The 23,445-nt window shown below is 39.0% G+C and overlaps 1 protein-coding gene across 1 annotated transcript in view; it reads right to left on the bottom strand.

Moving 5' to 3' along the window:
* Nucleotides 1-429: 429 nt before the first annotated feature.
* The window catches only part of GOLPH3 (golgi phosphoprotein 3), a 61,676-nt gene continuing 38,660 nt past the window's right edge, over nt 430-23,445 (bottom strand). The window contains exons 2-4 of the mRNA XM_046000638.1: nt 18,140-18,271; nt 11,180-11,294; nt 430-2,354 (exon numbers count right to left, since the gene is read on the bottom strand). Of these exons, the coding sequence (XP_045856594.1) occupies nt 1,930-2,354; nt 11,180-11,294; nt 18,140-18,271 (672 nt within the window). The 3' untranslated portion in view covers nt 430-1,929. The remainder of the gene's footprint in view (nt 2,355-11,179; nt 11,295-18,139; nt 18,272-23,445) is intronic.

The raw sequence follows: 23,445 nt of genomic DNA, 5'->3' as shown, positions 1-23,445 counted from the left end.
TGCCTGGGTGGCTCAGTTAAGCATCCAACTCCTAATCTCACCTCACGTTTTGATCTCAGCGTCATTAAGTCAAGCCCCACACTAGATCCGTACATGGTGTGGAGCCTACTTAAAAAGAAAAAAAAAGAGAGAGACAGAGAGAGAGACAGAGCCTGGCAAACTATTACTAATGGCCAGCTGTCTGTTTTTGTAAATCAAGTTTTATTGGAACACAGCCTCACCCATTTTTGCCCATGGCAACTCTCATTCAGCAGAGTAGTTGTGACATCACATATGGCTCACAAAGTCTAAACATTTACTATCCAGTCCTACAAGAAAAAGTCTGCTAGCCCCTGCACTATTTCAAAATGTTACCACACTATACCAAGCTAAAACTTGATTAGGAAAGAACACTATGGTAGAATACAAAAATACAAATGACATGCTTGCTCTGATTCAGGCACTTTCAAGATCATAGTTTATTACTTCAGATAAAAAGATAGAATACATATTAAGGAATCCCTTAAAATTCAACTCTAAAGTTATACACCATCTAGTACTTTTGCATTGAATGTTAACCAAAAAAATCTCTAAACACCTGAAAGCCCCACTATCAACATGAACTATGGTAATAAAAAATTTGACATTTAATTTGTTCAATATATAGTATTTACATTATGAAACCAATGCTGATACCATAAACAGTGATAAAGAAATAGTAAAAATAAACTTTAAAAAGCAAAGGTTTATATTCTTACAATGTGCTAATCATAATTGTATATAAAAATTAAAACATAGCAGAGCTTTCTGTTACAAAATTCTTAATCATCTGAGTTGTAGTCATTACTTGCTAACAATTTACATGCAACATCTGCTAAAATTGACATCTGATTTTTTTTCTCCCTAAGAAAGTGTGAGTAGATAAATGACATTTAAGAGCAGACATTAATTTACCTGTGGACAGAAAAAGAAAAAACTGTACTCAAGATTAGTACTGGTCACAAGCCTCTTCCCTATAGAAATGATAAGAAACAGTTAAGACCAAAATAATTCCAAAAGGAGATGCATAGGCAAAGAGTACCATGAATGGCACAGCTCAAAAACTCTTGGAACCAATCAGAGACATCTTTTCTCTTTCCTTCAATGATGAGAGGTCTGTTTTGTCATCAAATAATATTGACTAAAGCAAGTGAGGGGCACCAGGTGTACAACTAATTAAATCTTGCAAAATACTAAGATGGAGGCTAGAGTGGCCAGAAGGGGCAAATTATATTTAATTCAAACTATATACAGCATAACTGGAATGCAGCCCATCCCAAATTGGCTCTGTGAAACAATTGGACCTTTATGATTTAATAGTTAAAATTACAGCAAGTGTAATAATACAATAGATTTACATGGGAAACAAAATCCAAGGGGCATTTTATATTATTTACTGTGTTGTTTCAATTTAAAAATAATTTTGCTAAGTATACATCTCAACTGAGGTCTATGTATAAAATGTCCTAATAGATACAGATATTTACCTTTGGTGAGTTAAAGGCCTTTCTGTGACTTCTGTCTGAATTGTAGGCAGAATGCTAGATATACATGCACATGTGGGGAAAACTCAACCTGAGGTAATCCAAAAGATGTGCATGTGGGGAGACTGGAGTTACTCTGAAAGCCAAAGAATCCCAGCAACCCAAAACAGGTTAACAGTGAGAATGGCAACAAGGAATGGATTGCCAATATGGCAGTAAAACTTCTTTTTTTTTTTTTTTTAAACAGAAAGAGGAAGGCCTCTCGTACCAGCAGAATCCTGCATACATACAAAAAAGAAAAAGCCATCCACCACTTGATAAAACAAAAGCCAATTATAGTGTGGAAAGTACAAATTGCAGAAAACCAGAAGTCAATAGAAGAAAAACTACTGGTTTACATGAGAGAAAGGAACTTCGTTCTGCACGGTCACTTGGTGAACGCGGCCACCACTGCCCACAGGACCTCACTGGTGTTGGCCTTCAGACATTCCACTTCAGGATCTAAGTCTAGGAGCTGCCGCACTCTCTTGGTGGCTAAATCATACTGCTCGTCCAGAAGGGGAGCGAAAGCATTCTCCAGGACGTCGGAGGCGTGTGCTAGGTAAATGAGGGCCAGCAAGCGCTTGTCCATGCGGTGAGGGTCATTCACCCATTTGTCAAGAACGGCTTCCTGAACCTTCTTGATGAGGCGCTGCTTAATATTGTTGTTGGTGAGGGGATGTGTGGTCATGTCAAAAAGTAGGAAGTTCTGTTTCTCTGTTGTCAACACGCCCTTCTCCACCAGGTTTTTAGCTAACCGTTCCCGCACATTTCTTAATTGATAATGCAATTTTAATGGATTCCAGGTCTCACCTAAACAAAAAATTTCAGAAGTTAGAAATGATAGGTATTATCTCTGCTAATTTTATAAAATGTACAATTAAAATAAACAAAATTTGGGGATTTATTCCCCCCTCCTAAAGAAAGAGAAGAAAATCCAACTATTTTTCTTGCCAACTAAACCATGACCCCTGGAGGGCCGGGCCTTTGGATTCTAAGCACCCGGCACATTTTCAGGCACAGCAGTTACTTAAAGGACCAAATTCAACAATTATCCTAATATGGAAATCAGCTAAATATACCTGGCCTCTCTCCAACTGTTACCAAAAAGCAACCAGAGCAAAATTTTTGTTTGTTTGTTTGTTTGTTTAAGATTTTACTTACTTATTTGACAGAGAGAGAGACACCACAAGTAGGCAGAGAGGCAGGCAGAAAGAGAGGAGGACTGGCTCTCTGCTGAGCACAGAGCCCAACGTGGGGCTCGATCCCAAGACCCTGAAATCATGACCTGAGCTGAAGGCAGAAGCTTAACCCACTGAGCTATGCAAATGCCCCACGTTTCATTTCTATTAAAACACCAGTGTGCGGGGCACCTGGGTGGCTCAGTGGGTTAAAGCCTCTGCCTTCGGCTCAGGTCATGATCCCAGGGTCATGCAATAGAGCCCCAAGCATCAGGCTCTCTGCTCAGCAGGGAGCCTGCTTCCCTTCCTCTCTCTCTCTGCCTGACTCTCTGCCTACTTGTGATCTCTATCAAATAAATAAATAAAATTTTTTAAAACATTATAAAAAAAAAAACAACACCAGTGTGCAACAAACAAAAAAGAAGTTTCCTGATTAATATGCTATTCCAGAAACTGCTACATATACCCACCCTACAAAACTAGGAAAGCCTATTTAGACAATGTTATTCTTTTTTTTTTTTTTTTTAAAGATTTTATTTATTTGACAGACAGAGATCACAAGTATGCAGAGAGAGAAAGAGGGAAGCAGGCTCCCCACTGACAGAGAGCCCAATGCGGGGCTCGATCCCAGGACCCTGAGATTATGACCTGAGCTGAAGGCAGAGGCTTTAACCCACTGAGCCACCCAGGCACCCCGACAATGTTATTCTTTGATGTCAAATAATACAAATCTAATTCTAGAAGGGAAAAACATTTTACAAGGTTAATCCTGTCTCCTATGCACATTTCCTTTTAAAACAGAAATATTTCAGGGGCGCCTGGGTGGCTCAGTGGATTAAGCCGCTGCCTTCGGCTCAGGTCATGATCTCAGGGTCCTGGGATCGAGCCCCGCATCAGGCTCTCTGCTCCGCAGGGACCCTGCTTCCTCCTCTCTCTCTCTGCCTGCCTCTCTGCCTACTTGTGATCTCTCTGTGTCAAATAAATAAATAAAATCTTTAAAAAAAAAAATAAATAAATAAAAAATAAAACAAATATTTCAAATAAAATCGAAATTTTTTCACTAAGGTAATTTATTTCTCTCAGAAGACTGGAAAGGAATATATCAAAATATTAACCTTGGTGTTCTTTGGGATTATGTGTGACAAATTTTCTTTTTCGTACTTTCTGTATTTTCCAAATGATCTCCAAGGAAGGTGTATTTTTTTTTTTAAGATTTTATTTAGTTATTTGATAGACAGAGATTACAAGTAGGCAGAGGGGCAGGCAGAGAGAGACGGAGAAACAGGCTCCCAGCTGAGCAGACAGCCCGATGCGGGACTCAATCCCGAGACCCTGGGATCATGACTTGAGCCAAAGGCAGAGGCTTTAACCCACTAAGCCACCCAGGTGCCGTTTTTGTTTTTGTTTTTAAATTTGAAAAAAATACTGTAGCGATTCTCTAAACTGGAACACATTAAAATCAACCACAGGCACTTTCATTATATGCAAATGCTAGAAGGTTGAAATTTTACAATATTGAGAGAAAACAAACTCTATTGTCTAACCACTAATCGCTATGAAATTTAAATCAATAAGAAATTCTGTTCCTCAGTTCTACTAGCCATGTTTCAAAATGTTCAACAGCCATGTATGGCTACTATCCACTGACTGGATAGCACAGAAATAGAACATTTCCATCATCATAGAAAGTTCTAGTGAACAGTGCTACTTCAAACTGTATTACTATTTAGTTGGCCATAAACAAGAGTATTTTACCATATGACTTAACACTAAAGAATATGGGGGTATGGTAAGAGTAATCAGTCCTCAACTTATACAATTAGACCCTCTGAACTACACAAACAGAAACCTGGATAAAATATATGAAACAACTGTTTGCCAGTGCTAGTCAAAAGGCAGTCCTGAGCAGTGACCCTTGAGTGAAAGTTAAGTGAGCCATACTGCTGCCCAGGCTCACTATCTAAAGGCACACGCCAGGCAGCAAAGCAGGAGCAAAGACCGCAAATGGAACAGTGTTCAAAGTGGCAGGGGGAAAAAATTATTTAAATTTAAAAATTTAAAAAGAACTTTCAAACTAAATCTTGAGATTTTTTTTTTTTTAAGATTTTATTTATTTATGACAGAGAGAGATCACAAATAGGCAGAGAGGCAGGCAGAGAGAGTGAGAGGGAAGCAGGCTCCCTGCCGAGCAGAGAGCCCGATGCGGGACTCGATCCCAGGACCCCGAGGTCAAACTAAATCTTGAAATCCCTAAGGAATCAACATCCTATGAAAGAAAGTGGAGGGTCCCCTGGGTAGCTCAGTAGTTTAAGTGTCTGTCTTTGCTTAGGCCATGATCTCAGGGTCCTGGGATATAGCCCCAGTGCATCAGGCTCCTGGCTCAGCAGGGCGTCTGCTTTTCCCTCTGCCCCTCCTCCCCCCTCACACTCTCTCTCCCTCAAAAAAAAAAATAAATATGAAAGAAAGAGAGAGAGAGAAGAGAGGAGATTGCATTACTGGCAAAAGAAACAACAGAGTGGATAGGCAGCAATTATATGCAGAATATAATGAGCCCTGGAATGGAGTCACATACCTTTCACAGGTGCTATGATTTCCATTTTTTAAGTTTGTACCAACCCATTATCTCCCCAACAAATGCCTGCCTACTCTACCTTTCACCAGACAGTTTGGGGTTTGTGTTTTCTCATATCACTGGCATGTGATGGGCAGCCTAATACCCTAAGCTAGAATTGGCTAGGTTGTGTTTTCTGACCTCCTTCTGTCTTTTGGAAATTTAAATAGACATAAAATAATAGCCAAATTTATGTAATGCCCATAAATAACAGTTCAACTTTAAAACTAACTAACTATGCTTATAATCTGTCAATTACCAAAATAGTACTTTTCCCTGGCAACTCACTAGTTAAACAGAAGGGTATTGCATATCTCAGAGAATATCTTGGCTATCTAATTCCAAAAATGGGGGGGGGGAGAGATCAAGATTATTCTGAGAAGTCCACAGTAAACATCTCTTTGCAGGGTGCCTGCGTGGCTCAGTGGGTTAAGTCTCTGCCTTCAGCTCAGGTCATGATCCCAGGGTCCTGGGATGGAGCCCCACCCTGGGCTCTCTGCTCAGCGGACAGCGAGTTTCCCCCGCTCTATCAGCCTGCCTCTCTGCCTACTTGTGATCTCTGTCAAATAAATAAAATTTTTAAAAAACAGTAATAATAATAGCATCTCTTTGCAGACCTAAAAATACAAAATTCCTCTAATGTTGCTATACAATGATTTCTTCTCTCATGGGAAATGAATGGGATTAGCAATTTATAACTTACTGTTTATTGTACTGAAATCATACTAATGTTTATCCATCCATTCTATCCATAATTAAATCTTATATACTAAGTTCCTATGAGAAATTTATCAATTTCAAAGTATGCTACCTCACAATTTAGTGTTGCTACTAAAAATGAGAAAAGCCTAAACACAGGCCTACCTTCAAATAAGGTGTTCCATTTATGACTGGAGCTTCTTATGGGCTATAGTTCTGCCTCAGAGGATATAAAAAGGGGCTCAGACATCATCTCCCTTTGCAATAATTCCCTCAAAGAGGGCACATCTCACCTGCTCGCTCCAGTACAAATGTTATTCAGACCTCCTCAGATATTTGAAAAAATGAAGAAATCTCATATGCAGAAGGCTGAAACAGTGGGGTAAAACGCAGTGTTTAATACTATTCCTGGTCCCCCAAAAAAGGTATAATGAAATAAGTGAGTGGTGGAAGTGTCTTGGCATCCTGAATTTTTGCCGTTTAAAAAAAAAAAAAAAAAGAATAAATTAAGCTAAATCCAAAGAATAAAGTCACTCCTGAAATTACATACTTTAGAAACCAGTATAAACTGGGATGGAGGGTAGCTGGAAGAGTGAATATACAATAAATGTTTAAACTAGCATGGCTACTAAAGACTGAGCTGCTTCAATTTAAGCAGAATATCAGATCCCTTTTAAATACTTTGTAATAAATGCCTGATGACTTAAGTGTTCAAAACTCTAGATTAAAAGATGTTACTGTGATCCATATTGTTATTCATCAGCCTCTAAATTACTCATCATGTGAAAAGATTTTATAAGCTATACAAGGAAACTAAAATGTACAGAATGTATTTGTAGCTCACTATTGTAAAGGAAATGGTGAGAAGTACACACGGAGAAGAAAAGGTTATTCACGTCCACAGCCCAACAATTACTTCAGTGAAAATGTCATATTGAGAGGCACCTTAATGATTTTGCTGAAGGAAAAAAAAAAAAACTTCGCTATTCCTTTGGATGTTACAAAACCAAAAGCAGCTTTGTTCATAAATCTGGCAGCCTAGTGACGCCTTGTGACCAAACTGATCAACTACACGTCAAGATTTCATGAAGTCAAAAATTAAAAACAGTAGTCTTTGCCTCAAATACATGTATATTTATTATTTTTTAATTAACGAGATATATAAATGCTTAAAATATACTGGTAGTTTTAGCATGTACAAATGTACAGTGTAAATAACAGTAATAGGAAACCCCAGGTACCGCCACCTCAGGTAAACAAGAACACTCTGTCAGATCCTCTGTTAGACCCCTGTGCACCTTCTCTGCCTCATCAGTAAACCACCAGACCAACATGCTCTCTTCTGCACACAGACTCTTGCATCCTCTGCACATATCCGCCAACACTACAGCATAGAACCACAGTCCTGACAAACAAGTAGCAATCCTGGACTTAGCTACATGAGAACAGATAGGCCCACCAATCTGACCACTCCCTCTAGCCCCTCTGAATAAGAGCACTTCCTGCCATCTCCATCGCAGTCTTACCCTTCAAAGGCCTACTCCAGGTTCTGCTTCCTCTTCCAATGACTAAAGCTCCCAAGGAGTTCTCTTTTCTCTGAGCTACTGGACTTTCAGAGAACCACACTGTTAAACCCTCATCTGTCATCAAATTATTAGAAATACACAACTGTTGGGGAACTTGGGTGGCTCAGGTCATGATCCCGGAATCCTGGGATCAAGGCCCACATCGGGCTCCTTGCTCAGTGGGGAGCCTGCTTCTCCCTCTGCCTGCCGCTGCTGGTACTGTCTCTCCCTCTCTATGACAAATAAATAAAATCTAAAAAAAGAAAGAAAGACACAACTGTTCCCCAAATGGACTTTAAGATGCTTGCAGTATGGAAGCACTTCAAGTTTCACAGCCTCTGTCATTAGAGCAGCAAGAACTGGTTATCTGATATTACATCACCAGGAAGCAACTTAGACATTCTAAGAACCTACAATTCAACAAGTTGGCTGCAGAACTGAACATTTAAAAAGTCAAAATGGTAAATGCTATGTTGTGTATTTTCACAAGAGAAAAAAAAAAATCTTTAAAAAACTCACCAAGCTATCAGTACTTTCATTAGGCAGAAGTAGATGCTTGCTTTTTTTTAAAAAGATTTTTTTTCAAAAATTTTTTTTATTTTGACAGAGAAATCACAAGTAGATAGAGAGGCAGGCAGAGAGTGGGGGAAGCAGGCTCCCCACTGAGCAGAGAGCCCGATGCGGGGCTCAATCCCAGGACCCTGAGATCATGACCTAAGCCAAAGGCAGAGGCTTAACCCACTGAGCCACCCAGGCCTTCTGAGTAGATGCTTTCTTAATTTAAAATAGATTTGCTTTTTTCCCTCCTCCCAGTCTGGTTTCCCTACTTTTAGACTAAAATTACAGGTCATTCCTAATGTATGTCAGAAACACATGAGTAAGGTGTACAAGTGATAGTCAAGCATTGATGGCCATCCTAAACTTCACAGGACACTGCCTTTTTTTTTTTTTTTTTTTTAAAGATTTTATTTATTTATTTATTTGTCAGAGAGAGAGTGAGCGGGTGAGCGAGCGAGAGTGTGCAAGCGAGGGAGCACAAGTAGGCAGAATGGCAGGCAGAGGTAGAGAGAGAAGCAGGCACTCCACTGAGCAAGGAGCCCGATCTGGGATTCGATCCCAGAACCCTGGGATCCGATCCCAGAACCCTGGGATCATGACCTGAGCCGAAGGCATCGGCTCAACCAACTGAGCCACCCAAGCGTCCCAACACTGATCTTTAAAAAAACTGTTCTAAGCAATTAGCCTCACAGTTTACCCAAATTCCTAATTCAAACAGACACTCTGCATTCCCAGTTCAAATGGACACTCAAGAGTCATTTACTGAGAATGAAGTGGCCTATGACAGACTCACAGCATAAGTGAGAAGTCCTAAGGCTTCTGAGGCTTTGTGGAGGCTTGTTTCCATAGGTTAATGTAGCCAATGCAGTATAAGGTAGCATGAGATAATTTCTGATAAAGATCTTGTTTCACAGGGGCGCCTGGGTGGCTCAGTGGGTTAAGCTGCTGCCTTTGGCTCAGGTCATGATCTCAGAGTCCTAGGATCGAGTCCCGCATCGGACTCTCTGCTCAGCAGGGAGCCTGCTTCCCCCTCTCTCTCTCTGCCTGCCTCTCTGTCTACATGTGATCTCCTTCTGTCAAATAAATAAATAAAATCTTTAAAAAAAAAAAAAAATCTTGTTTCACAAACTCGTAAGCTGCATGACACATATATAAACAGTCAAAGAAAATCTGGTTATCTAAGAAGAATTAGTAAACCAAATCCCAATGTGCCATCAGCACGTATGATATAAGCTTGTATAAAGAGATCGCTGGTGGACAGAGGACTGTGAAAACATCTCCATAGTGGTAAGTGGCACCAAAGTGGGTATCGATAACATTAACCTAAGACTCAACTACATTCCATAAAGAAAAACAAAAAAAACAAAAAAAAACAAAAAAAAGAAAAACACTCTGACCTACCTGCCAAAAAAATTTAACTACAACTTTGAAAAACCCTGCTTTTAACTAGCTGAGAAGTTAACTACAAATACCAATTACTACCAGAAGTGGTAACGGGCCAACGTGAGCAAGACCCAAATATTGCTTAGGTGATCTCCAGAGAAAGTACAAAATGATGCATCAGCGTAGAGTGAGAAATTGTTAGACTTCTATTTTTATCTGAAAAAATATTTGCTAATATTTAACATATGGACTTAACATTAAAGTCCTCGGTGAGTCTGTTAAATGGCCATGTGTCACCAATAGGCGTTAGGTGGAAGACTAACCCAAAGAAGGTTGACAACATGCTGGGCAATGTGACCTATGGTACTGGTAGGTGCTAAGCAAGAATCTAGTTTAAACCAAATCAACCCTGATCAAATGGGCAACGTAATTTTAAAAGATTCCTGCAGAAGAAATTATAACTGAACGTAGCACCAAGGGGAAAAGGGCTGATTAAAGTTTCTTTTACTCAGTGAAGTAAAAAGAACCTGTATTAGAAGATTTATAAGAGGTATGGCTACAAGAAAAAAATTGCAAAATCCATCAAAACTACCTTGTGAGTAAGTTTGTTTTCTATCAGTAACAAAAAGAATGAACACTGCCCTAAGTATAAAGTGCCACTGTTGCTCTATTAGCTAAGGATGAAGTGTGTATATTCAATTTTTAAACAAAGATGCAAAATTCAAACTCTTACTGAGAGGATAACAGAATGATTTTTAGAAACTGTAAGTTAAAAGAAAAACTGTGAGGAAAAAATGGCATTTAATTACCAATCTAACAACATCCAAATGCTTTTAAAAGTTCAAGAGCAGCATGTCCGAACATAAACTGAAATAATACATGTAAGTAGAAGCAATGTTTTACGTATTTAGTGAAGAGGAAGAGCAAGAGAACCTTCGTCCTATACTCTATACTTAGGTCCCATACTCAAAGTTCTCTATCTGGATTAGACAAATACACAAATAAATGTAAATGTAGTCACCAGTGCTGTCAACCAAGTATTTCAGGTTCTCCTTCCTACCGCTGCACTTTCCTGTCTCCTTCAAGTTAGGGGAGGCCACCCGACTTGCTCTGACCAATGAAACCGGAACCACATGTCCTTTCTGAACAGAAACTTAGGAGCCTGAACAACTGGCTATGCTCATCTTCCCCTTACAATAGCGACAGACAGTGCTCTAGACGGTGGCAGCTCTCTGCCTGGTTGGCTGCAAGAGTAAGAACGAAGTGGCCAGTGACTACTTAGAACACAAGTGAAAAGTCATCTGTTGTTTAAAGCCAGCGGTTTGGGGGTTGTCTGTTATCACAGCTGAACTCAAGTGTACCCCGTGTAAGGCAGCATGAGGTAATTTCAATAAAGAATGGTGGAAGCTGTAAGGAAGAATATTATGTTTCACTGAACCATCTATCTGCTCCGTCTTGTTAAAAGGGGATGGAATTTTTAAAACTATTTTCCCCATTCAGTGACTGATAACTTTCAAGTCTGCCTAAATAACTAAACAAGCTTTTGGCCATTTTGTTTAAGTTCCTCTCAAAAGAATTTTCAGCTTTTACAGAAGTTTTTTTAAACAGAATTCACCTTTTAGTTTATACACAAAAGCTTACCACTAAGTAATTCAATCCAGTTCTGAACCGTTTCTGGAGGCTGCGTCTCCTTAACATGCTTTAGAGCTTCATCAAGAAGAACATCCCCTGTTGGAGCGTCTGACTTACAGATCACCTAAAATGTAAGCAATAAGAAGGAAATGATCCACTAATTCTTTCTTCCTACCACCCCTTTAAATGAAAAACTTAACTACACAAACAATTCATTATACTTAAAGTCCCCAATGTGTACATGCAGTGTCAAGGTTTAGATTTTAAATTAATTCTCTATTAAGAAATCCAGTATTAAAAAAGAAAAGAAATCCAACATTTAAACTTAACCAGATTAACCACAAGCATGAATGAAAATAAAGTTACTGTGCAAGAATTAATAAAGCAAAGGCTAGAACAGTTTTTACTCACTGTTAATTCTTTTCATTGCTAAACCTTGGGCTATTTGATCAAGAATTTCACTTTTTAAACATTTATTAGTTACAGAAACAAGCTCAATTACATAGTTCTATATTCAATTCAGCATATGATAAAGGTAGCATTTTACAGCAATGGAGAAATAACTTTTCAACAGATGTTAATGAAACAACTGGCTAACCAATTAGAATTAAAAATTAAGTACGACTTGGCTCATCAGAGCTTATACCACAATGAAAGATAAAGATTTAAATACAAGGGCGCCTGGGTGGCTCAGTGGGTTAAGCCTCTGCCTTCAGCTCAGGTCATGATCTCAGGGTCCTGGGATCGAGTCCCGCATCAGGCTCTCTGCTTGGCAGGGAGCCTGTTTCCTCCTCTCTCTCTCTGCCTGCCTCTCTGCCTACTTGTGATTTCTCTCTGTCAAATAAAAAAAAAAAAAAAAAAAGATTTAAATACAAAATACAATTTGGGGATGAAATTTTTTTCAAAATAGTGGCAACTAGCAGAAACCTTAAAAATACCAACAAGCTTGGTAACAAAATTTTTTAATGCTACAAAACTTTTTAAAGCTGAATCCATCTAAAAGTGGAAAAATACAAAGCCGGGATGAGGGAAGAAAATGCTATAAGGGTGCCTGGGTGGCCCAGTCGGTTAAGAGTCTGCCTTCAGGTCAGGTCATGTTCCCCGGGTCCTGGGATCCAGCCCCATTATGAGGCTCCTTGCTCACCATGGAGCCTGCCTCTCCCTCTGCCTGCTGTTTGCCCTGCTTGTGCTCTCTGTCAAATAAATAAATAAAATCTTTAAAAAAACAAAAAGAAGCAGAAGAAGAAAAAGATAAAGAAAATGCTATATTCTGCTTTAGCCAAGTATTAGATTTCTGCAGACTTCACTGAGTTCTTGGCTAAGCAACAAATTTCTAGTTGAAATTCTGTAATACCAAATTTTAATCTGTTATATTACTTTGTTAGCTATTAAAATGTCATACAATTTTAAAATATTATTTTTTAAATGCAGCAGTTCTCCCTTCAACTTCAGCATGTGTCCTTTACCCTTCTGCTCAATCTCCTGAAAGACTGAAATATATACAACGGTATGTCTTTTTCTGAGACAGCATGACCCAAAAGAAATATACCCAGAATAACAAATCCATGCCACAAAGCTTTTTAAATTTTTGTAGTTATATTAAAAAAAGGAAAACAAACAGGTGAAATTGATTTTAATATATTTTACTTAACCCACTATAGTCAAAATATTAACATGTAATAAATATTTTTAAACTGAGATATTTTACAATCTTCTTTTTTCACAGTTAGTTTTTAAAAATCCCATGTGTTTTTATTTACAACATGTCTCAATCTCACTAGCCACATTTCAAGTGTCTGGCTCACAGACACATGGCTAGTGGCTAGGGTGTTGGCAAATACAGAACATTTTCGTCATCACAGAAGTTCTACTGGACAGTACTACTCTGGACCATGCTTTTAGGAAGGGGTCAGAAAGAGTAATTAAAAAGGAGGTTGTGGTTTTTTGTTTTTGTTTTTTTTTAAAGATTTACTTATTTATTTATTTGATAGAGGGAGAGAGACAGTGAGAGAGGAAACACAAGCAAGGGGAGTGCGAGAGGGAGAAGCAGGTTTCCCACCAAACAGAGAGCCCGATGCAGGGCTCAATCCCAGGGCCCCGGGATCATGACCTAACCTGAAGGCAAACACTTAACAACTGAACCACCCAGGTGCCCCAAAAGGAGGATATTCACAGAAAAAAGTTGTTTGTTCATATAATGTGGTCACAACACCACTTCTGACCTCCCACTTACTCCTTAAATTTACTGCCATCTGACCTCAACATTCAGCTCATGCCTACCCTCGGAGAAGTGTCTTTTATCAGGTCACAATAACCTGGTTTTGGGGGAGACCTTTTTTCTCATGAAATCCTGTCCCCTCAATCTCCTGCCGATGGGACTACTCTTCTCCATCACCTCTGCAGTTATTCCACTCAATCTAGTAATCTTTCACCTGGACTAAGATTCCTACCAGTTTTCCCAAAATACTTTCAATCCATCTTCCTCGCTGATCTTTTTTAAAAGTAAGTCTTACCATGTTATCTCACAGTTTCTGCTTAAAACTCCTCAGTGCCTTAGAACAATACTAAATCTCTTAACAAAATTCAGCAATCTGTGGCCCACTAGTAAGTATGCTCTGCCCACACTTTAATTTCTATTTACTGCACTGTACTTTAGATGAGAGCCTCATTCTTAAAATATGAACAGTTAACCAAGAATGACAAGATACTGAAAGAAAACCTTCAACATCAAAGAAACCAAAAGACAGCAAGTAAGAACTTGAAGAAACAGATATAAGAAATTTTCAAAAGACTCGTAATAGTCTTAGAGATTTAAAAGAAGATGTTACATCCATGAAACAGGAGGTCGTGATAAAACAAAAACAAAACACAAGAAAAAGCTCCTGGAAATCAAAAACATTAGAACCACATTAAAAAAAAAAAAAAAACTGAAAAGAAGGTTAAAAAAAAGGTAAGGAAGACCAATTGTATCTTAATAAAGGTAGGAAAGTAAGAAAAAGAAAAAAGACTAGGAGAGAGGTGCACATCAAACTTTAAGTTCTAGAAAATGGAGCAAAGATGTAAGAAATAGATGAGAACTTTATAAAACCAAAACTAAACATTTCTAGATTGAAAGAACCCATGCATAACGAATTTTAATGCATGTGCTACCAAAGTGAACACAGAATAATAAATTTGAAAAGACCCACATCAAGGCATATTGTACAATATCAAAACATATGAAGAGAAGATCGGAAATCCTTCCAGACAGGAGAACAGGTATCACACAAAGAATAAAAATCAACAGGGCACCAGACTTTAACTTTTAACTCTGTATACTAGAGGACAATGGGGAAATGACTTCAAAATTCTGTGGAAAAATAATTTAAATCTAATATTCTATTCCCAAACTGTCAAATGAAAATGAAGTATGGTAAAGAAATTTTCAGGCATGTGAAGTTTCGAAACATTTTCTTCCCACAAGGATAGAAAAAAAATATTAGCTCCAGAAACAGGAGGTTTAAAGCAGTAAAAAGAAACCAGAAGTCCCAACAGAACCAAACCATAACCGGCCCAGACTGAAGCACAAGGCAAATTCTAATGGAGTTACCTAATGTATCTGAACATTTGAAAATTAATAATGCTAGTTTTTCTCTGAGGGAGCATTTAAGAGAAAAAGGTACAGAGAAAATATTTTTTAAAAAGAAAATTATTAAAACTCAAGGAAAAAAAAAAGAGGGGCACCTGGGTGGCTCAGTTGGTTAAGTGTCTACCTTCAGCTCAGGTCATGATCCTGGGGTCTGGGACTGAGCCCCAAGGCAGGGAGGGAGCCTGCTTCTCTCTCTCCCTCTGCCTACCACTCCCTCTGCTTGTGTGCTGACAAATAAATAAATAAAATCTTTTTTAAAAAATGAAAAGAAGGGGCGCCTGGTTGGCTCAGTGGGTTAAGCTTCTGCCTTCAGCTCAGGTCATGACCTCGGGATCCTGGGATCGAGCCCCACATCAGGCTCTCTATTGGTGGGGAGCCTACTTCTCTCTCTCTCCGCCTGCCTCTCTGCCTGCCTCTCTGCCTACTTGTGATCTCTCTCGGTGTCAAATAAATAAATAAAATAAAATGAATAAATAAAATTTAAAAATGAAAAGAAAATATCATAGGATATAACCAAACTGCAGAGTTTTAACATAACTGTAGCAATATAAAACAACCTTTATGGTTTTGCAAAAAAATTATGATGTTAACTCTCTCAGGAACGTTGGGGGTGGAGGTAAGTGGTATTAAGAGAGCCAAATGTTTAACTTTTTTTTTTTTTCCCCTCATCTTTTCTCACAGAAAGTAAACAGCATTTCAAAGTGATTTATCAAGAAATGGCAGGCCAGCCACCTGGTTGGCTCAGTTGACACAGCATTTGATTCTTGATCTTGGGGTTGTGAGTTCAAGCCCCAAGTTCGGTTGCAGAGTTTACATAAAAATAAAATCTTTAAAAATGAGAGATGGCATGGGATGCCTGGATGGCTCAGTGGGTTAAAGCCTCTGCCTTCAGCTCAGGTCATGATCCCAGGGTCCTGAGACTAAACCCCGTGTGAGGCTCTCTGCTCAGTGGGGAATCTGCATCCCTCCTCTCTCTGTCTCTGCCTGCCTCTCTGCCTACTGGTGATCTCTATGTCAAATAAATAAATCTTTGAAAAAAGAGAAAAATAAAGTAAATAAAAATGAGAGATGGCAGTGTAAGCTCATTTAGAAGTATGGATGTAAATGCCACAAGAAATAACTAAGAGCTATAGCAAGTTGAACAGTGGTCCCCAAGAGGTGTTCAGGTCTTAATCCCTAGAACCTAATCCCCAGTTAATTTTTGTAAATGAGATTATGTTAAATTAGATATGGAGATGATGGGGCACCTAGATGGCTCAGTCAGGCATTGGACTCTTGATTTTGGCTCAGGTCATGATCTCAGGGTCAGGCTCCATGCTTGGCAGGCAGTCTGCTCTCTCCCTCTGCACCTCCTTGCCCAAGCATTCTCTTTCTCTCTAATAAATAAATAAATCTTTAAGAAGAAAATAAGATACAGAGATGAGATCATCCTGGATTATCGAGGGGCCCTCAATGCAATGAAAACATCTTCATAAAAGACACACAAAGGAGAGACAACAGGAGAAGGCAGTGCAAAGACAGAGCAGAGAGAGACGCAGCCAAAAGCCAAGGAAATCCTGGAGCCACCAGAAGCTAGCAGAATTAAGGAACAGAATCTTCCTTAGAGCTGTCTATGAAAATACAACATGTGCTGGCCTCTAGAACTATGAGACTATACTTATTAGTTGTTTTAAGCCATCGAGTCTGTTGTAATTTGTTAAGGTGACCCTGCAAAACAGACACAAGGATTGAGAATGACTGCCTCTCAGGAAGAGGACTAAGGAGTGGGGAAGAGTGAATAGAAGATGGCTATTTTTTGTTATAAAGCTTTTACAATTTGATTTTACAACTATTATACATATATTATCTTAATGAAAGCAATAATTATTTTATGTCAATAAATTAAATGATATTAGAGTATTTTTCCAAAGGATTTGGAAACCTAGTTAAGGTCACACAAATAGACTGAAACAGAAACCCCATGCAGGCAGGGAACTTGTCTCTTGGTCTCCACAGTATCCCTAGGATTGAGCACAGTACATGGTAGATTTAAGCATTAAATAAATATAAAGAAATAAATGAACAAAAGAGCAAATAATTTGCCAATAAGCAACACAAAGCTGGTTCTTGTTCCCACAAAAAAAAAAAAACTGTTATCAAAATCTTTTCACTTTAAGTCAGGGCTTGGTAACATTAATTCAAAAATTTTTATAATTACTATAATTAGTAGCAACCTATATGTATATTTCATTGATAACTGCAACAAAGTCTTAAAGTTTTTTCCCTTCCATAAATCTATGGTTGCAGAGTAAAACGGAATAAAAATTGTATTCCGCTTTATGATCTAGTTCTCTAAAAGGAAACTGTTACACCAACCTCATACCAACTCATTTATTCTATTCTGAATGACTAGATTAAATTTTAAAATCGCATAAGGAACATGTTCTGCTATACGATGTTTACTCTGCACAGAACTTTCGAAAAGCCATTAATGTGGCTTTCTTTCCTGTAGGATTATGGCATATCAATCAAGAAATATTCAGTTCTGACCTAAAATTCTGTAAATTTCATTAAGATGCTGTATTAAAGGGAAAAATCAGTTTTGAAACATCATGGCCCCAAGAAACACAATGACAGACTAAAAGAGAAACAGTCTTGAATATCTGAGGTTGAGGCTGGAGTTAAAAATTTAAAAAAACTAGCCAAAATTAACTATTTACACAGACCTTTAAAACAGAGAAGGTAGAGATCTAAAAAGTGTTCATATTCTGCTAAAAACCCCAACAGCCTATGGATAGTTAATTTGCCAAGTAAGAACTTTGAGTTTTGGTTTGTTTTTTTTTTAAAGATTTTATTTATTTATTTGACAGAGACAAAGGGATCACAAGTAGGCAGAGAAGCAGGCAGAGAGAGAGGAGGAAGCAGGCTCCCTGCTGAGCAGAGATTTCCCAATGCCAGGCTGGATTCCAGGACCCTGAGATCACCACCCGAGCCGAAGGCAGAGGCTTTTAACCCACTGAGCCACCCAGGCACCCCAAGAACTTTGAGTTTTAAAACAAAGTTATATCAAATCTTTCCAAAGTATGGCTTTCCGAAGCAGCAAATGAGGTATGGAGTCTTTCTGAATACGCAAGACGCATGGGGCCAGTGAGTCTAACAATGAGTTACACATTAATCATTATGTACAAAGATTCAAGAAACCAAAAATGCAAAAAAAGACATGGAAACACAATTTCCAATAAAGTCTTAACTTTAAAATCAACTTTCTCTTTAATTCTTTCAATCTATTAGTAGAAACTTTCATTTTTAGTCAGCACAAACTCTTTAAAAAGGATTATGTTACTTATTAGCACTCCTCTTACCTTTCTTGTTAACAGACTTTTCCGTCTCATTCCACAAGCCTCTAGTTGTAACCTTCCTCTCAGTGCTAACTCAATTAACATACAGCCACGTAATCCAGACGATATACAGTCATTCCAAAATGATGTATAACCCTAGTTGAAAGGCGTGGGGGGAGAGAAAACAAAAAAGCTAATTTACTTTGAATTCAGATTCAAAAATAGAAATATCCTTAGCCAAAGTTAGTTTTAGTGCCTTTACCTTTCATATCATTTCATAATTATAATTTTAAATAAAATACTGAAAAATTACAATTATTATACATTACTAATCCAGATTTTTCAGGTGTTACTTGTCTTTTCACCACTAATCCTTAATGCACATAAACAAGTAACTCTGGAAGTCAGAGGTTTAAGAAGATAATGTCTTTTTTCTTAAGTTACATGCTTACAAGGCTCTTTCAGACTGCCAGAACCTGGACTCATTCACTCACTTAACTCCTGATGATAGCAGTTTATTATTAGTACATGTGGGCAAGTTTAAAAAGCTCAGGAAACACAATCTAGCCCAATGTAGCCTCACAGAGAATTTAAACGTCACTCATTCAACGCTTTTTAGTATAAAAACACAAAGCTAATTTTGAAAGAATTTATTGGGAAATTGACGTGAGGGCCCATGCCTAAAGTTCTGAATAACACACCCCCCCAAGAGAAATTTAGGGGCAACATCCAAGGTGAAAGAAGAACCAGAGAGAATGAAACTGACAGACATCTAGAGATCCGAGGACACTCAAATCAACTGGGTGAAGTCAGGGCACTTTTTCAGTGAATAACTGTAGTTCTTCAAAATAAGAAGCCATGAACTCTGCCATCTACTAATTTAAAGTATCCAACTCAGGAAAAAGCAGAACTTGGTTCTCAGAACAAGGTAACATATGATCTTGGTAGGAGGGAGAGTGGCCAACTGATTCTGTAAAGAACATTCTGTGAAGAACGGAGGGCCTAGGATTTGGAAGGAGCCTAGCCCCTTGATTCTGCCACTCTCTCAAGGTCAATCTTGGTACTTTGCCAGGTCACAGTGGTCAGCCTGTGTATCTGAAGATGACTGACCATCCATGGGATCAAGGTCCATGGGATTCCACTACTAACAAAGGGTCTTAAATTAGCCTAATAAAGCTACCACTCCTGAGGGACTAGGCTTTGGGAAAGTGAGAATTCACACTAAGGGAGCCACAAAGGGATAAACAAAATATCAATTTAACGAGGCCAATTTAAATATGACAGGAGACTGACTGGATTTGAGAGAATACTCTTAAACTTAATAAATGGTAGGGGTCTGATTAAAGTAAGACTGCCATGGGGAGCCTGCTTCTCCCTCTCCCCCCTCCCCTGATCCTCTCTTGCTCTCCCCCTCAATAAATAAATAAAAATCTTTTAAAGTAAGACTGCCAGGGACAACTGGGTAGCTCAGTGGGTTAAAGCCTCTGCCTTCGGCTTGCCTTCGGCTCAGGTCATGATCCCAGGGTCCTGGGATCGAGCCCCACATCAGGCTTTCTGCTCAGTAGGCAGCCTGCTTCCACCTCTCTCTCTTTCTGCCTGCCTCTCTGTCTACTTGTGATCTGCCAAATAAATAAAATCTTAAAAAAAAAAAAAAAAAAAAAAAGTAAGACTGCCAGAGGTTTAGCGACATGGTTAGTGAAACCAGTAAGTTACAGAGGTTAGGTAAAATACCATGGCCTGTGTTCCCATGCCAATTAAAGTCCTGTGAAGCCTGGGAATGGATTCCACATGGTATCAAAGTTACAGATGTTGGTCTCCTACCGACCTGGACATGGAGCTGGAGCTCCCAGGTAAGCCTTTACAAACTGAAAACAACAAAACACACCTCATGATACAGTAAGGCATGTGGACAGCCACCACACTCTGTCTCTGTCTACAAGCCGGAAATTCCGGATGAACGATATGGAAAAGCTCACATCTGCTAGCAGAGGATGAAGTATGTCTCAACCTCAACTGCTCCCAGGCTAATGGTATAGGCTTAGCAAAATGCAGTCTTTAATAGCAGACTTTACAGAGCTACCTTTACGTGAAAAGTTTCTGGGCATTACCATTAAAAGACATATACTTAAACAGAATTAAATTCATGTGGGAAAGCTGACAAATGAGCATGGACAGTAAAAGGGCAAGATGAATTTTAAAAATCTGAATGCGTTAACTGGACCAAGATGACAATGCCATCCCTGAAATTAAGTGTATTAGATGAAAAGCAGTAGACTGTACAAAAGTCAAGTGAATCTGGCCATGACGTTGACCAGCAAGATTCTGCAATAAATTCATGTCCCAACACATGTATGACAGACCAGCAGTGGTGACAAAATTACTCAGTTACAAATGTTAAGCAGCCCTTTAATCTTTTCATCTCTAGTGCTAATCTTAAAACTACATCAATCCCAAAACATTTTAAACGCTTACAGTCTCTATATGGATGATGAATATTAACTAAATCTATTGGGGTAATTTCACATTATTTGTAAATCAAACCATCATGTTCCATACCTTAAATTTACACAGCGATGTACTTGCCCATTTTTTTCCCAAAAGGGGGAGAAGTTAATTATCTCTAAAATTGGGATGCATTTCAAAATAAGACGGTACCTTAAAGGAAATGTCGTATCATAGCTATTGAGCTAACTAAACCCATGGAAGAGAGAAGAAACATGCGGCACAGGTCCTGCACACCCAGGGCAATGTAGTGATGAATTAGGGTCCAACCTGTCAGTTACCTGGAGTACTTAAAACTTGGTACAAGACCGGATAACCATATCCAGACATCCCACCAATCTATCTATCTTCCTTGTGAAAAGATTAAGGGCAGGTCAATAACTACCCCTGCCCAAAGGATTTTGTCCTCAAACCATTACCCCCTGAAACAAATTCCAAGAACCTGTAATTCAGGCAGGATGGTTATATATTCAGGGCACATTGAGTTTGTGGGCCCTTAAAAACATACCCCATTTGTTAATCAGAGCAAGCCAAGCATATTAAGAGTAACAGTTAAAACAGATGAGGAAAACCTGGCAATATAACGCAATTTATGATCTGGCTCAAAAGGCACAACTACATACATTTTGCAACCATGCTGTGAAAAGGTAGAGAAACCCCGATAATGACTACGTAGTCAGTGACACCACACAGCTCTTGTACATAGATGTCAATAATCACTTCAGATCCCTAAATGGGTTTGAGATTCTATCACCAGCAATGGAGTACCTTCATGCCTATGGTTGGTCTAAGGAGAGGTACTCAAAGTTCAGGGTCACACTTAGGGAGGACCACATGGCCAAACAATCCACTTACTGATGAAGCAGGAGCAGCTGCACTAAAAATACCAACAGCCACAGGACCTTGAGGATGTCCCCCACTCACTGTAGAAGAAACAACTAGGAGTTAAAAGACCAATAGAAAACTATTTTGGGGTCCTACAAGCTTGTGATCAGAAATCAGTTCCAATATTTTCCAAACACAGGGATGGAAGAGACAGCTATGTCAAACAGAGAGGTTCTCACAAAATCCAGAGAAACATGATTTCATTAGGTTCATGGGTCCAAAATAAGAGGGAACATACAAGAATAGAGAATGCATTAAGACCCCAATACTGACGAGCTGGGATGCTAGAAAATTTAAAAATGGGCATTTAAAGATACCACGTGCAGCTCACAAGGCCTCCAACAAAACTAAAAATAGAACACAAAAGACAGGGAATCCAAGGGCCCTGGAAACTAATTCAAAGCATCTCTACTTGAGTAACAACAAATAAGAACCAGATAAGTAGAAACTTTCCCAATGGGATGCAAGCTAAATTAACTGATTAATCACTGAGTCCTCCTTCAGTCAATCTTTTGTTGTTCAGAATCCCTGACATCAGACTCATTCGACAAATGGCCAAACTTTAGGGCAGACCTCCTGAAGGTCGTGGAACATAAACTGAGATAAATTACCTTTATCATATAGTATGCCATTCAGAAACTAGGAGCCAAGCAAAGAATGAATGGTACAAGGGCGCCTGGGTGGCTCAGTCGGTTAAGCGGCTGCCTTCAGCTCAGGTCATGATCCCAGGGTCCTGGGATCAAGCCCTACATCGGGCTCCCCCTCTCCTTCTGCTTGCCGCTCTGCCTACTTATGTGCTCTGTCAAATAAAAAAATGTTTTAATCTTTAAAAAAAAAAATGAATGGTACATAGCAAATGAGGCAATGATCTCGGGGACATGCTCTGCAGATACAATTCTTCCCTTGGTGGGAAGTTCCAAGGTCTAAACTTAAGGGACACAGACTACAAAAAGCCCTATGCTACTACATGTCTAAGCAACAATCTCCAACACAGCTTTTTCTCAGTGATAAGATGATATTTATTTGGGTCTCTAGTTGCCTGATTCCCTTTATCTCTCTCTAGTGGCTCAACGTGAATGGTGAAAGGGCGTTCTTTTATTGGGCCCCTAAAAATACAAACACTGAGTCCTCACCATTTGAGTTACAAGCTCCAGAAGCACTTAATGAGAAGCTTTTTGTTAAGAATTAGGAGCGCCTGGGTGGCTCAGTCAGTTAAGCAGCTGCCTTTGGCTCAAGTCATGATCCCAGGGTCCTAGGATCAAGCCCCACATCAGGCTTCCTGTTCGGTGGAGCGCCTGCTTCTTTCTCTCCCTCTACCGACTGCTCTGCCTACCTGTGCTATTTCTCTGTCAAATAAATAAAATTGTGGAAAAAAAAAAGAATCAACTCTAGGGGCGCACAGGGTGGCTTAGTCAGTTAAGCATCTATCTTCTGTATAGTGTTGAATTCTAGTGTGATCAATCTTTTTAGAAATGGCTTTCTAAACAGACTTTCCTCAACTAAAGAAAATATCAGGTTACCAAAATATTTGGTGTTTACCACCAAACCTAATCCAAAATTGTACTAGTAAGGCCACTCTTTGTTCGCATACACCCTATTTTGAAACTCTGCCCTCACCTTCAGATTCTACAGAATGAGGTGATTGTACCCTGTCACATCTATTTGGACCAGGATGGGCAAACCACAGCTTCGCTCCTGGGAATCTAACTTGGAGACGCAGAGGCTGCATCGGTCATATGGTCGGGCATGGGCACTGGCATAGGAGTTCTAACTGATTACGTGACTTGCAAAGCCACCAGTCATTTTGTTTACAGTCTGAGAATGAAGGTAAACAGAAAAGAAAACAGAAGAGGAAAAAGATAAAAAGAGAGGAAAACAGAAGAGATATACAGAACAGAAATAAGAGAATACACAACGTTGAGGCAAACCAAGATATACAGAAA

Source organism: Meles meles, chromosome 3 (genome assembly GCF_922984935.1).
Source record: "Meles meles chromosome 3, mMelMel3.1 paternal haplotype, whole genome shotgun sequence".
In the NCBI taxonomy this organism is placed as follows: domain Eukaryota; kingdom Metazoa; phylum Chordata; class Mammalia; order Carnivora; family Mustelidae; genus Meles; species Meles meles.
Note: the sequence above shows the minus strand (reverse complement) of the source record. Positions and strands in the feature narration are given on the sequence as shown.